The sequence below is a fragment of the Anabrus simplex genome, chromosome 1 (assembly GCF_040414725.1).
Source record: "Anabrus simplex isolate iqAnaSimp1 chromosome 1, ASM4041472v1, whole genome shotgun sequence".
Taxonomy (NCBI): Eukaryota; Metazoa; Arthropoda; class Insecta; order Orthoptera; family Tettigoniidae; genus Anabrus; species Anabrus simplex.
Genome location: NC_090265.1, coordinates 346,246,413 through 346,261,311, shown reverse-complemented (window position 1 = coordinate 346,261,311; position 14,899 = coordinate 346,246,413). Strand labels below are relative to the sequence as shown.

General features: G+C 39.6%; 1 protein-coding gene across 3 annotated transcripts in view; it reads left to right on the top strand.

Moving 5' to 3' along the window:
• Window positions 1-14,899, top strand: part of Pisd (phosphatidylserine decarboxylase) — a 115,559-nt gene that overhangs the window by 79,184 nt on the left and 21,476 nt on the right. For all 3 annotated transcript variants that reach the window (XM_067134878.2, XM_067134879.2, XM_067134877.2), the window contains one exon: window positions 10,950-11,099. In XM_067134878.2, the coding sequence (XP_066990979.1) occupies window positions 10,950-11,099 (150 nt within the window). The remainder of the gene's footprint in view (window positions 1-10,949; window positions 11,100-14,899) is intronic.

The following is a 14,899-nucleotide window of genomic DNA, read 5'->3' as shown; positions in this document are numbered from 1 at the left end:
TATGAAATGGTGTGAGGTATGTGTTTTGTACAATTTTTGTTATTCGGGAGGTAGTAGGTTCGAACCCCACTGTCGGCAGCCCTAAAAATGGTTTTCCGTGGTTTGCCATTTCACACCAGGCAAATGCTGGGGCTGTACCTTAATTAAGGCCACGGCCGCTTCCATCCCACTCCTAGCCCTTTCCTGTCCCATCGTCGCCATAAGACCTACCTGTGTCGGTGCAATGTAAAGCAACTAGCAAAAAAAAACAATTTTTTTTAGTGTTGAAAGGTATATAATAAAGTATTTCATTAATAAATACAATGTGTGGGTGGGGGACACAGACGAAGAATACACCCACGGTATCCCCTGCCTATCATAAAAGGCGACTAAAAGGGGCGACCAAGGGATTATCGAATTAGAACTATGAGATTACTTGTAATTAGTACCATCATGCAGGGAACACCATGGGTCAATTTTACTTGCGCATAGTGCCACTATGTTAGGTACACAATAGGTTTGTGATAGTAGCGGCAGTGTGTGAATCAGGGTGGGTTTTACAGTACCTGTGATTAGTACCACTATATGAGCGACACCATGGGTCTACCTTGCCTATAATTAGTACCACTATGTGAGGAACACCACAGGATAGTACACCTGTGATTAGTACACCTATGTGAGGAACACCATAGGTTTGCGTTGCAATGTGAGAAACACCATATGTCTGTGTTACATGTGCGCATAACGTTACTTTTGAGTAGTACCATAATGTGTGGAATACTGCAAGTCTACACTAATTTTGATTAGTACCGCATTATGACAAATACCATGGTACTAGTTTCCTAGTGATAAATACCATTATGAGGGGTTGATGTCCTGGATTTTGGATCCTTTAAAGACTACAGTCATCATCGATTCAGTATTGTGCTTTTGAAGCAGTCCCTTGGTCAGTAATACTATTGTTTAATGCTTGGTTCTAGGAATGTGGGGCATTGCAGGTCAGATCCACTGATGTTTTACATTCTTGTCCATCCATTTTCATTCTTCGCCATCATGTTTTGAATTCTAGTCACCGGGCGAGTTGGCCGTGCGATTAGGAGTGGTAGCTGTGAGCTCGCATCCGGGAGATAGTAGGCTCGAACCCCACTGTCAGCAAAAAAAAAAAAAAAAAAGGCAAATTCTAGTCAGTGGATGATTTTGGACTTTTAAATTGTCATTACGTTTTGTACCATTGGGGGTCGATGACCTAGATGTTAGGCCCATTTAAACAAGCCTAATGCTGTCATCGATGTTTTCACGGCCCGTGCTTATAGACATGATACTGTGTAGGTTTTTGGGCTTATGCCGTGTTAAGAAAATAAGGTGAAAATCTTTACGTTTCGTAGAGAACTGTGTTCTGCGTCATCAGAAGAAAATCTCGACTCTCCACGAGAAAGGCTTCTTAAACAATGAACTTTTGAAATTTAGACGTTATAATAGAAGTAGAAATAGTACGTTCATTCATCACCAGATGGCTCCCTGTGCTGTAGACAGCAGTATTTTGAAAGCACGGTTAACCGTACTGTTGTAAGAGGCGCATTTATGGGTTTGTCGGTGTGAAGAATCTTGTCTTATGGTATTAGCTGTTTGTGTGGGTTTTCTGTGAATTATAAACGATAATGAGGATGGTAGCCTGTTTATTGTTATATCAAGAAAGTTGATTAATTTGTTAGACTCCTTTTCAATACCGCTGTCCAATGTTAACTTTAATAAAGAACTGAATATCATCCGTTCTTTCGCCAATTTCAATGGTTATAACAGATTTTTTATTGAACGAATAATTAACAGATTTAATCACCATCCAAAAACAACACACCTAGAAGATAATTCTAAACCATTTGTTTATTCCACCTTTACCTTCAGTGAAAACGTCTACAGTATTGCTAATATCTTCAAAACACATAATACCAAAATTTCATTTCGAACTAACAATAGAAGCTTGGAAGTATTACATAACTTCAATTCACTTAACAAAACTAATGTCTTTTCAAAGTCAGGCGTATACCAGTTTAAATGCAATAACTGCAAGTCTGGTTTTGATAAATGTGGCCCAACAATGCACCTTGATTCTGCCTATACAACAGTTGGACATAACGTTGTCATACTGCATAGATATTCATTCATTCATTTATTTAGCTTCCATAGACTGTACAATTACATATTTTGAAATATGCCAACAGTATAGGAGTTGTCAAGTGATTTCCTAATACTAACAATAATATATGTACAATAATGAACATTTTGGGAAAAAAACAAAGAAAAAAAAAACAGAAACACCAAATACCTCAATGTTAGGAGAGCACATCTTAATTTTTTGGACATTAAGAAAGTTTACAAGTTAATAAGTAATAGCATCATTACCAGCACTTCATCATGCATTCTTCTGTACTGTAGAAGCAGCTACTCAGCAGGAGATTTTTTAAAGCTGTGGTAAATGAACTGACGGGACTAATATCTTTAATCTAATTTGGAAGCTTCTTATACAATCTGATTCCAACAGGGTCTATATGTCTTAAGGGAATGGTTTTACTCTTGTGCTCGATAAAAATGTTATTTCTTGTTCGTGTCTGGTAATTGTGATTGTCAATATTCTTTCTGAAGTGATCAATATTTTTTTTCACATGTAGAATGCATTGTATGATGTATATGCTTGGTACTGTGAGTATCCTTAGTCTGTTAAATAGTGGTCTGCAATGATCTAACCTATTACGTCTCGATATAATTCTGATAGCTCGTTTCTGTATTTGAACATCAAGATTTGATTTGTTGCAGCCTCAGAGACCAATAGCTAGGGACCTGAAAAAAATCGCATTTGCGATAAATGCGAATTTTTGAATCTTGTACTGAATCGAAGCCTACGGTAATTTCAATGTGGAATAAAATGATTTTTACGCATAAATAAAAGTGCGACAAAATGCGAATTGTGACCCAAAATGCAAAATTAGTATAATATACAATTTTGGTGCGAATTCTGCAAAAATGTCCTATTTTACTGGCGAAAACAACATATTTCGGTAAAATCTTCAGAAATACTCAAAATATGATGCATAAATCTTTTGACCGTTCCGATCGATGAAGAAAAGTAGCCGATCGATTGCTGTTTGCTGACTTTAATCGATATTTACTGTATTGGAAGGTACACCTCTACGCCGCACATTTAAATCTTGCGCCTTAAAGAACTCCTCTACAGGAGAAACCGTGAACTTGAAACTGGACCAACTTATAAATTTTCTCTGAAGATGGCACCACTAAAATTTGTTATTGTAAACTGTGTGAATTTCTACTTGTTTTTGTTTTCCATTTATCAAGAAGTTTAAACATTCTCTCATAGATGTCACTACTAACAAACTTTGATCATCCACCCTGGTGCAAAGTGAAGGAACCTTCTTGAAGAAACTTTGTATTCATAAGTTTTATCTTTACTAAATTTCATTCATTCATCTTTAGGTTGGCAATATTTATCTTTTCTTTCCGCCAGTTTTGAATTTAGCCAATCAAGAATTTCTGTAATTAATTTTCAACCAATCCCATATTTCTTCTTCGATTTTGAGTGTAACTTTTGATCTTAACCAATAAAACTCTGTGGGTGTGTCTTTATTATTCATGAAAGGTCTCGAACCTTCCCCGAGGGTTTATAAAATGCGGATTTTCACGTCTCCTGGCCTTTTGATCGTCGTCTAACTTAGTGTGTGTGTCAAGCAGGGGGCGGGAGGCGCCTCTTTCATCAGGCAGCAGTACTCCGACAAGGTATGGCCACTTAACATCTTCATTTTTGCTAACTCCGCAATTTAACCCGAGGGAAAGGTTCGAAACTTTATTATGTAACCAACTTCCTTAAAATGTAATTCTCCGTTCGGCTTATGTAAAATTTCATAAATCTTTAAATGTAATCCGGGGATAGAGAGTGATTTACCCTCTCGAGCTCCCCTTCATCTTGGTTTGAGGTACCACATTTATTTCTCCAATGTATTAAAGTCTCCATTCACGCTACCTCAGTAGATTGGGATTAGCCCCTGTTTCGTTGGCCAAGTGCCCTATAAGTCTTAAAATTTTTTTGTGGAGCTTAATCTCCGACTCCATTCCTGTTGTACTCGGGCCGTTTATTGAACCTGTTCTTTTTCACTAAGGCCCCATAGGTTGGGTACTAGGTACCTCTGTGTAATAAGATGGGTATTTGTAAATAGTGCCCTGTAAGGCCAGTGATTATAGGATTTTCACATTGCGTTGCCTTGAGTAGGCTGGGAACACTGAGAGCACATCAGCTCTTTTCTTGTATTGTAAGAATGCCTCTGGGAGGCTTGATATTGAAAATTGGAGCAAGTACTCCATGTATTAGGGGATTTCTGCACCTTGTGTAAAATTGTAATTTTTTATAAAGTTGAGCTAGGAGCTCAAAATTGTAAAACTAGGGGGTTATAGCCCAAGTGTGTTAAAATTCTGGAGTCTTGGATCTTTCTAAGTCTTGTTTTTAAATTGCTATGTCATTGTTATTTCACTAAGTTGTTTAAACTTCGTTGTTTCAAGAAAATATAACCTTTGTTAAAATTTTAAATTAACTTTGACTTTGTAGTTAGACCCATTCATCCCGGCACCTTCTTTCACCTCTGCTGATCCATGGGTAACCCCGTAACAAGTGGTAGCGGAGCGTGGTTGAATGGGTCTCAATTAAGCCCCTTTTGACGGCTAAACATAAGATTCGATTTGTACTCTAACAATTTTCTCAGTCACTGGAATTTTCCTTTCCTATTTTCTAAATTTGTAAATTTTTGATCGTCATGTCCGGCCCTCGCGAAGTCCTCCATCCCGGCTACTTGCGCAAAGAGGAATTGATTTATGAATTAGCTATTAGGAATGTTCAATCTGAAGGGACGGTTGCGGGCGATACCACCAAGCTTAAGGAATCCCTTGAATTGCCAATTAGTATCCCAACTTTGGGAGAGAGGGACATTGATGAGGCTCTCTCCACTATCACTGACAACACTACTGAGTTAGCATCTGTAGTTAGCTTTTTTGAAGTAAGTGATCCATCTCCAAACCAACTTAAAAGAGTGCAGGCTAGATTATTCCATTTTTACAATAGAGTAAACGATCTATTGTCTCTTAAGTTAAACGAAGTTCAGGGTAAGGAGGCAAGTAATCTTCTTGAACACCTTTCCAATATGTCCAGTAAAGTTAGTCAATTGTTAACTGGGACTGCTACTTCCAAATCTGACCAAGCCACTGTTGTAAACATCGTAAGGGAAGAAGACCCGTCCAAGAATGTAGAAAGCGGAAAATCGGTAGCCACTCAACAAACTTCTGCCCCATTAGGGAATGAATCTGAGCGTCGTACATCCATTCCACCCTTCTTTTTAAATAATGCTGTGTCTGAGGCTTCTTCACCCCCTAGGCCGTTACCTGTTATCTCACCTGGCTTTGGTAGTTTGCCTCATCCTTTGGCTATGTTGCTTAGGGGAATTTCTAAATTTTTGATCAATTCTACTAGTGATGTCGTTTCATTTTTAAGATTTTTAGTTGAATTTCAAGATCACACTCTAGTGTTTTCTCTTTCCCCTTCTCAAATTCTTCAGATTCTTTACCCTTACTCCATGGGAGTCCTTTCGGACAAGATAGAGCAATAGCTGAACAATCATCTATAGAAGACTTCCACGCCCTTCTGCTAGCTAATTTCATTCCGGCTCGAGCCAGGTCTTCCTTAATACAAAAGTATTATTACAGGGTACAGCGACTGGATGAAAACTTGGCAGGCTTCATCCAAGATATTAAGTTTTACACAAAGGTATTTGCTCTTCATTTCTCTGAAGATCAAATTGTGCAGACCATTGTGGAAGGCATTCCCCACCCTATAGGTCATACTTGTGTTTTGCGGAGTTGGAGGCTATGGCTGTCTCAGCCGAAGGAGTCAGGTATGCCGACACCTTGAGAGTTGCTAAGGAACCCCCTCTATCTTCCAGTAGTTTCTCGAAGAAATTCATTGTTCAAACCGACTCGTCGGCGGTGGCTGCTGTGTTTCTTCAAGAAACTGAACTCGGAAGGCGACCCATCGTCTATGCTTCTAGGACACTATCGGCTTAAGAAGCCAAGTATTCCATCTATGAACTTGAGGGTTTGGCAGTCTTATTTGCACTAGAGACGTTCCGCCTCTATCTGGAACATGTCAAGTTCGACTTGGAAACAGATAACCAAGCCTTAAGTTGAGCCTTAGCTAGGCCGTGTCATACTGGTCGTATAGCCCGTTGGGCCATCAGGATTTCGGCCTTCCAGTTTGATGTTAGGCATATTAGAGGATCTGAAAACGTTGTTGCGGATGGACTAAGCCGCATGTTTGCTCATGATCTGGAAACCTCCGAATTGGAAGATAGTCTCTTCCCACACCCTTAGCTTCGGGCATTAATGCCATTCTAACTGATGCCCCAATGCTGTTTAGGGACATTGAAAAATATCAATGTTAAGATCCACTGCTGGCTCCTATTATGGAAACCCTTTCTTCCGGGGAACATGTCGTCCCTTATGTGTTGAGGAATGGGGTTTTATGTTGCCCTTCGAGGCATGATCAAAAGATATAAGTTGTGGTTCCAGCTGTTCTTGTACCTATGATCTTCAAGTACTACCATGAGACCCCATTAGGGGGCATTTAGGCATCTTCAAAACTCGAGAAAATATCCGAGAGATGTTTATCTGGAAAGGTATGGACGGTGAAATTCGTGAATTAGTAAAAGCTCGTAAATCTCATTGGCTTAGTAAGCCCACCTTGTCCACTAAGCTGGGTCTACTATCTTCCCATCAAGCATCGCGCCCCATGGAACGCCTCTAGATCGACTACATAGGATCCTTCCCCCAATCAAAGGGGAATGCCAACAAATTCATTCTTGTGTGTGTAGATGGTTTCACAAGATTTTCCTGGTTATTTCCGACTGAGCTGGTTACCGCTCAGTCCACCATTTCTTGTTTAAATTTCATCTTTGCTTCTTTTGGTCCATGTCAATACATAGTTTCTGATAATGCTAAGGCATTTACCTCCAATCTCTTCTGTAAATTCTGTTTTGATCTGTCCATCTCTCGTGTAACTACTTCGGCGTATTATCCTCAACCATCTCTAGCTGAGCGGGTTAATTGTAATCTGAGATCGGCGCTCATTGCATTTCATCATGATGATCATTCCAGGTGGGATACATCCCTACATTGGTTGGCCTTCGCTTTGAATTTGGCGGTTTATGAATCTCATAAGTTCACTCCAGCTTCCTTGATGTTTAAATTTGTGCCCAACACGCCGCTCTCTAACCTTTGGTCACTCAATGATATTCTACCAGAGACAATACATCCTGATAACATTAGAGATCTATGGAAGAAGGCTAAGGCCTATCTTAAAGCTTCTCATGGAAAGGTTAGGGAAAAATATGATCGTGGACGGAGGCCCACCAATTTAAAAGTAGGAGATCAAGTCATGGTTAAAAACTTTGTTTCCGCAGGCAAGCTTGCCCCCAGATTTCATGGGCCGTTCATCATTTTAGATTTCCTGACTCCAGTTACATTATTGGTGAACAATCCAGCCACGGAGAGGATCTTTAGAGTCCACATCTTGCAAATAAAACCTGTGTAACGTCAAAATTCTAACTTGAGTGAAAAGAATGATATTGTGTTAAGTGTTGTTCTGATCGTGATTTCAAGATTGTGAAATTGTGGTTATTTGAAGTTTTATTCTCCAGATACTTTTACGGGCATCATAAGTCCCATATTAGGAGTGTTTATATGTGCGTTGATTTAATGGTATGTATATTTACGATTGCCTGTTCTCATATTTGGCTGAAAATGACGCTCACCAGCGTCAAAACCAGTTCCAAGTAAATATTATAACTTATTTAGTTTAATATTAGTATTGAAAAGGTGGATTTTTAATTTTACTTATCTGTTATTCTCGGTTGAATACAGACCTAAAAATGAAATTCATTAAATCTCAGCCATAACGCCCAAGAGAGTTTCGATTTACTCGGTCTGCCATCTAGTGGGGGCCTAGAGTAAAACAGAACGTCAAAATTGACGAGCAGACAGGCCGATGGCGTCAAATTGAAATGTCTGCACACGGTAGCTGAGGCCATACGATTATTATTATTATTATTATTATTATTATTATTATTATTATTATTATTATTATTATTATTATTATTCCTTCTGTTTGCAGCAAACAATGTTTCATCTCCATTCTTATCTACAACCACTGCTTTCTCACCTGCAAATCCTACTTTGAAACCTTAGCTGGTTAACTTACCAACTGATATTAAATTTGCACCTAAGTTTGGTACATACAACATGTCTGTAAATGTAATTGTCCAGCCTGTTGAAATTTTTACATTTCTACATTCCCAGTTACATTTGTTAACATGTCTGTAAACATCTCCTTTGTTGGACACATATGATGGGACGCACCTGAATCGAACAGCCAATCGCTAATTTTCTCAGTTCCTACAGAAACTACCATGCTCATCGCCTTATCTACTACATGTATAATTTCTGAGCTTATCACTTTTCCACTCGCATTCACTGATTTACTCTCCTGCGATGATTCGTCACTCTTCATTGTTGGACATACTTTTGAATAACGTCCTGACTTACCACAATTGAGGCACTTCTGGGTACTGCGACAATATTTAGATGCATGTCCCTGTTTACCGCAATTGTACCAACTATATTTTCCTTGTCCCACGTGTTCTTTCTTGATATCTCGCTTCTGTTGAACAACCATGGCTTGAGCTTCATCCTCCTCACATTTTTCAGTGTCGTAAGCCTTTCCTCCATTTTGCTGAAGTTTCCTTCTGCTTTCCTCCGTGAGTAATCTCACCTTCACCTTTGAGATGGTCAGTTTCGCCAAATCAGTTTCCAAGGAAGGGATACAAACTGCATATTCCTTTGTAAGATTTCCGATGATCATTCCTGCAACTTGTTGATCTGTGAACTCGTATCCAGCTTTGCTCGTTCTCCTCCACAGTTGATTTATTTTTGCGAAGTATTCTTGAACACTCGTGTTCTTGGGCTTCACGAAATGAGTTAACTGTTTCGGGGTCATAGCACCATTCACTAGCCCTCCGTCATTACATAACTCGTCCAGTTTTTCCCATGCCTTTCTCGCTGATTCAATGTCACTTTCAAAATCTTTTCCCACATATTTGAAAATAACCGCTAACGCTATCACATTGTTTCGCGCTCGCCGTCTTGTTTCTATCTGAGACAGTTGACAACCTGGCGTATCCTCATACCCTATTACTGATTCCCATACATCTTTCAACAACAGCTCTTGTTTCACCTTTAATGCCCACAAAAAATAGTTCTCCACTGTAAGCTTGGCCACATTCCTATTCAGTGTTTCTTCATCGGTCCACGAGGTCGCCATTTTTCCCGTCAATAATGTCGCAACTTGCTCCGTCTGTTAATTCTCGTCACTCCATTTCAACTTATATTGTTCGAAATTTACTGCGTCGTTTTGGGGCTCTGGAGCTCTGGGCCCATAACCTGTTGATACATCTTCATTTCTGCTCGTTACACCTGTTTAGGTAATCAAATTATACCATTAAAACACCACCTTCTTCACACACCTCCATTTATTACGAGCTGTTGACTACAACTGACTTACACACACACGAAGCAAATTCAAACGTTCAAAGAACAAAAGCAACCAAAGATAAACCACTCCACTCAATTATCTGAGTTACCGACACATAACCTCAATGTTGTATTCCTTAAAACTATATACACATGACATTTTAATTTTATGAGAAAACCACACTTCCAACAGAAATTATTTCCCATTCTTGTTCTACTTTATTGACCATACAGTGGTGTGGAGATTAATCTGTTGGATCTACAATCGCAGCCAGGAAAAACTTAGACATTGTGATTAAATACTTAAGTGAAGTGCTGGTTGAAAATGATCTCACAAGTAAGGTTGTTGCTTTCTGTGGTGATAACACCAACAGTAATTTTAGTGATTTTGAAACTGTGATAGTGTAAATTTATGTTTTTTCTCTTTTTTTTTTTCATATACTATATACACACAAACATGGACATTAAAGGAAGGAAGAACAGAGAAGAATAGAGGCATTTGAGATGTGGATTTGGCGAAGAATTGAAGGTGTAAAGTGGGAAGATAAAATATCAAATGAGGAAGTTCTGAAGAGAGTGGAAGAAGTGAGGAGCATGCTGACCGTAATCCAAAATAGGAAGAAAAACTGGATAGGACATAATCTAAGACACAACACCTTACGACGAGCAGCAATTGAAGGGATGATAAAAGGAAAACGAGGAAGAGGAACGAGACGATATCAGTTATTAGACAGCATTAGAAAAAGAAAGGAAGATTATGTAGAAGTGAAGAAAAGGGCACAAGATCGAGAGATATGGAGGTCACAGCCATGATTGGACCTGCCGAATGGCAGAACAACCTATGATGATGACACACACACACACAATATGTCCTTGAAAAAATTGTTGGTATCTTAGAATAATTAATGCTGTAGGTGAGGTGTCGCTGAAACCGATGTTACTAACTTATAACAAAGTTCTACTGTATTATGGAATAATTAGCTTTTTAATATGATGTTGGTAAGAGATAAGACAAATTGCTTAAAATTATGAGGTATGATGATGATGATGCTTGTTGTTTTAAGGGGCGTAACATCGAAGGTCATCGGCCAAAAATCGTGAGGTTTCCTCAGAAGAAATTACAGAATTGTCAGAGCTTAACAGTTACTTTTTAACATTATCTTCCATTTATTATATGGTATTTCTTTTGCTTTCTTTTTCTGTAGGTTCATCAAAAATGTAAGTAATGGAGATGCTAGAATTTTTGTGTTAACTGTTTTTCTTTTGAGGTCGTTTGTGTGTGTATCATAAGACTAATAGTTTTATTTTAGTATCAAGGTGATATTTGTTTATTGTAGATACATCCGTGAAGGATGATTATCTTCACACCGTACTTGAGAACAAGGAGAATGCTCTGTACCAATGTGTGGTATACCTTGCTCCTGGAGATTACCACCGCTTCCATTCTCCAGTTGATTGGACTGTCTTCTTTCGGAGACACTTTCAAGGTAAGTTTGAGGTGACCATTGAATCCTACAGCAACTTTTTCTTTTCTTTTTTCTGTAATTGATTACAAATGTTTATATAATGTGAATACTTTTATCAGCATTACAAAATTATTTCTCCAGTCCAATTACTCTCTTTATTACTACGTCTGTACTGGTGGGAATATATTTTCTGCACAGCAGTATTACTGCTGATCTAGTAAAATTTCACATATGTTTGCAGGGAAACACATTCCATTGCATGTATCATGAATCTATGTAGTCTAAATAAACAAAAAATTTATATCAGGGGGATATCTCTCACAAACACCACCTAGGGAAAGTAGTAGTAATAATAATAATATAATGTGAATACGTTTATCAGCATTAAATAATTAAATTATTATTATTATTATTATTATTATTATTATTATTATTATTATTCTAGTTTCCACTGACTACTTTTACGGTTTTCAGAGGTGCCAGTAAATCTACCGACACAGGGCTGAGCCTGGATTGGCCCTGCCAGCGTAGGTAAAGCTCAGTGGCAGTGGCATGCACTTTGGGTATGTAGGCCATGCTGGGCTTACTTGGGGAGTAGTAAAATAAGCACTAATGTCAACTGTGAGTGCAACATTTTATCTTAAATGAAATGAAATTATGGTTTCCTTCTGGGAACTAGTTTTTATTTATTTTGTCTTTACCGAGCTCGATAGTTGCAATCGCTTAAGTGCGGCCAGTATCCAGTATTCGGGAGATAGTAGGTTCGAACCCCACTTTCGGCAGCCCTGAAAATGGTTTTCCGTGGTTTCCCATTTTCACACCAGGCAAATGCTGGGGCTGTACCTTAGTTAAGGCCACGGCCGCTTCCTTCCCACTCCTAGCCATTACCTATCCCATCGTCGCCATAAGACCTATCTGTGTCGCTGCGATGTAAAGCAACTAGCAAAAAAAAAAAAAAAAAAAAAAGTCTTGTCAGTTGGCAATACTATTTTTTAAAAACAACTGCAGTTGCTGCAGTATGGTTTTCCACTTGGCTTGCCCAGTGTTGGGTTCAAGGTGATGTATGCATAGTAACTGCTTGGTAAGATGAGGACTCATCGCCGTCCTGCTTGACTACACTTGACTACATGCTGTTACAGTGTGAAGCAGCTTTGTGCAGGTATAAGATACTTGATTTACTGTGATTTGGTTTAATGTTGAAACAGCTTTTGTGAGGGACAACTGAGTATTTAGTTCATTTCTTCTTTCTTAATCTGCTTACCCTCCAGGGTTGGTTTTTCCCTTGGACTCAGTTAGGGATCCCACCTCTACCGCCTCAAGGGCAGTGTCCTGGAACTTCAGACTCTGGGTTGGGGATACAACTGGGGAAGATGACCAGTACCTTGCCCAGGCGGCCTCACCAGCGATGTTGAACAGGGGCCTTGCGGGGGGATGGGAAGATTGGAAGGGATAGACAAGGAAGAAGGAAGGAAGTGGCCGTGGCTTTAAGTTAGGTACCATCCCGGCATTTGCCTGGAGGAGAAGTGGGAATCGAACCCACCTCTACTCAGTTGATCTCCCGAGGCTGAGTGGATGCTGTTCCAGCCCTCATATCACTTTTCAAATTTCGTGGCAGAGTCGGGAGTCGAACCCGGGCCTCCGGGGGTGGCAGCTAATCACACTAATTTAGTCCATTTCGCCATGCAAAATTAGTTTCATTTTGGATGTAACAGTGTGAGAAAATCTTGACTAGTAGGTACCAGAATTGTAGTGGACCATGTGGCATATTAGTAGCAGCGTACGTCCTCATGATTTGGTGATAATAATAACTCTTAACACAAGCAGCCAGCCCCAGGAAAGTGCGAACAGCAAAAGCATGGTTCGATCAAGAGTGCTTCCTATTAAGGAAAGAGGTGCTTCAAGCTCTACACCGACTAAAATCGGACATCGAGAATCATACACTCCTCCAGACATACACCGAGAAAAGAAGATGCTACAAAACACTAACACGGGAGAAGAAAACGGCATACAGGGAAGAAGAAGGAAGAAGAATAGTTGAGGAAGCCAGGAGAGACCCATTCATAGCAATCCGCCCTCGAAAGCAGGCACAGACCCACTATATCAGCATGGAGGAATGGATGAGACATTTTTAAAGACACCCTCAGCAAAGAAGGAAGAGAAGGAACACCGGAAACCAACCAAGTGCATACAACGCATGAGATGGCAGCTTGGTCTCCACTTACTACAACTGAGGTTTAAAACATTATTGAATCCACAAAAAAGAAAAAAGCTTCAGGACCGGATATGATATACAATGAATACCTGAAAGACACGGCTCATCTACTAGCTCCAATTTGGACGAAACTTTACAATAAATGCATAGAAACAGCCAAAATCCCAGATCAGTGGAGACAATCAATAGTAAAGGTAATTTTCAAAGGCAAAGGAGACCCAAAGGACACAAATACAGAGGAATAGCCCTGGAAAACAATCCTTTTAAGGTATTCACAAAACTAATCACAGAAAGAATAAGAGACACAGTAGAAGAGCACCTCCCAGAATCTCAATTCGGGTTTAGGAGACGAAGATCCACTCTCGCAGCGGTGGAACTACTGCTAAATAACATATGGGAAGCCATCGAAAAGAAGGAAAAATACCATGCAATCTTTATAGACTTCACGAAAGCCTTTGATCTCCTGGACCGAGCATTAGTACAAAGGAAGCTCGAGGAAACTCTAGGAAGAGACAGCGTCTGGACAAGAATCATAAACTCCATAAATGAATGGAACAAGATAAGAATCTCGGACAGCCTAGACCTTTCAGAACCAATAATTCAAACAAATGGTGTACTCCAAGGGGACCCACCAAGCCCTCTGCTGTTCATCCTGGCAGCGAAGGACATTATGGAAATTGTGTAAAATGAAGATGTAGCAGCATACGCCTATGCGGATGATATTGTGATTGGCTCAAAAAGCTTAAAGAAACTGCAGAACACTATAGACGAAGTGTGAAAATGGTGCATTGAACACAAGTTCGTAATTAACACTGAGAAGACGGAAATGATGGTGTTCAGATCAGGAGGGCAAATACCAAAATCGACAAGAATCACCTTAGACGGGAAAATAATATCGATCCCCAAAGAATACAAATATCTAGGGATAACACTCCAGCCGTCTGCAAAATGCTTCACTACACACACAATAGAGAAAGCGACACAAGCAATTAGAGCGATAAACGACGTAAGTTTCATGAGAACACTAAGTCTTGACACAGCAATGGCGCTCTTCAAATCGAAAATTGTTCCAATACGTACGTATGGGATTGAAATTATATGGACACACCTGAATGAAAAGAACTTAGCAACACTGGAAAGAGTTAAAGCAACATACATCAAAAGAGCAATCGGAGTGGCAAAAACAACAAGATCCAGATTAGTCTACCTTCTCGCGCGGGAAACTTTCCTCATAGAGGATTTAAGGACTATGTACCCCCAGCCTAACACAACGGCATCGGAGAACCTACTAAGGACACTAATAAGGAAAAGAGAAGTAGTACCCACGGAATTCTATGGAACTGGGGCCATGATTGATCGTACATGGACAGCAGCAAATTTTGAGACGAGGCACGTGTTTACAAGACTTGCAGTACATGGATTCCACCATGTCATCTGCGAAAACACAACATACCACAAACCGTCAAACTCATGCAAGTGTACATTATGTGGACAGTTATGTGAACGATATCACTTAGAACTCTGCAACAAGAGGACTAGATCAATCAGAGACTATGCGTCCAATGGTGCAAGTGTTAAATTGTTATAACACCCTTCACTAATGTATGGC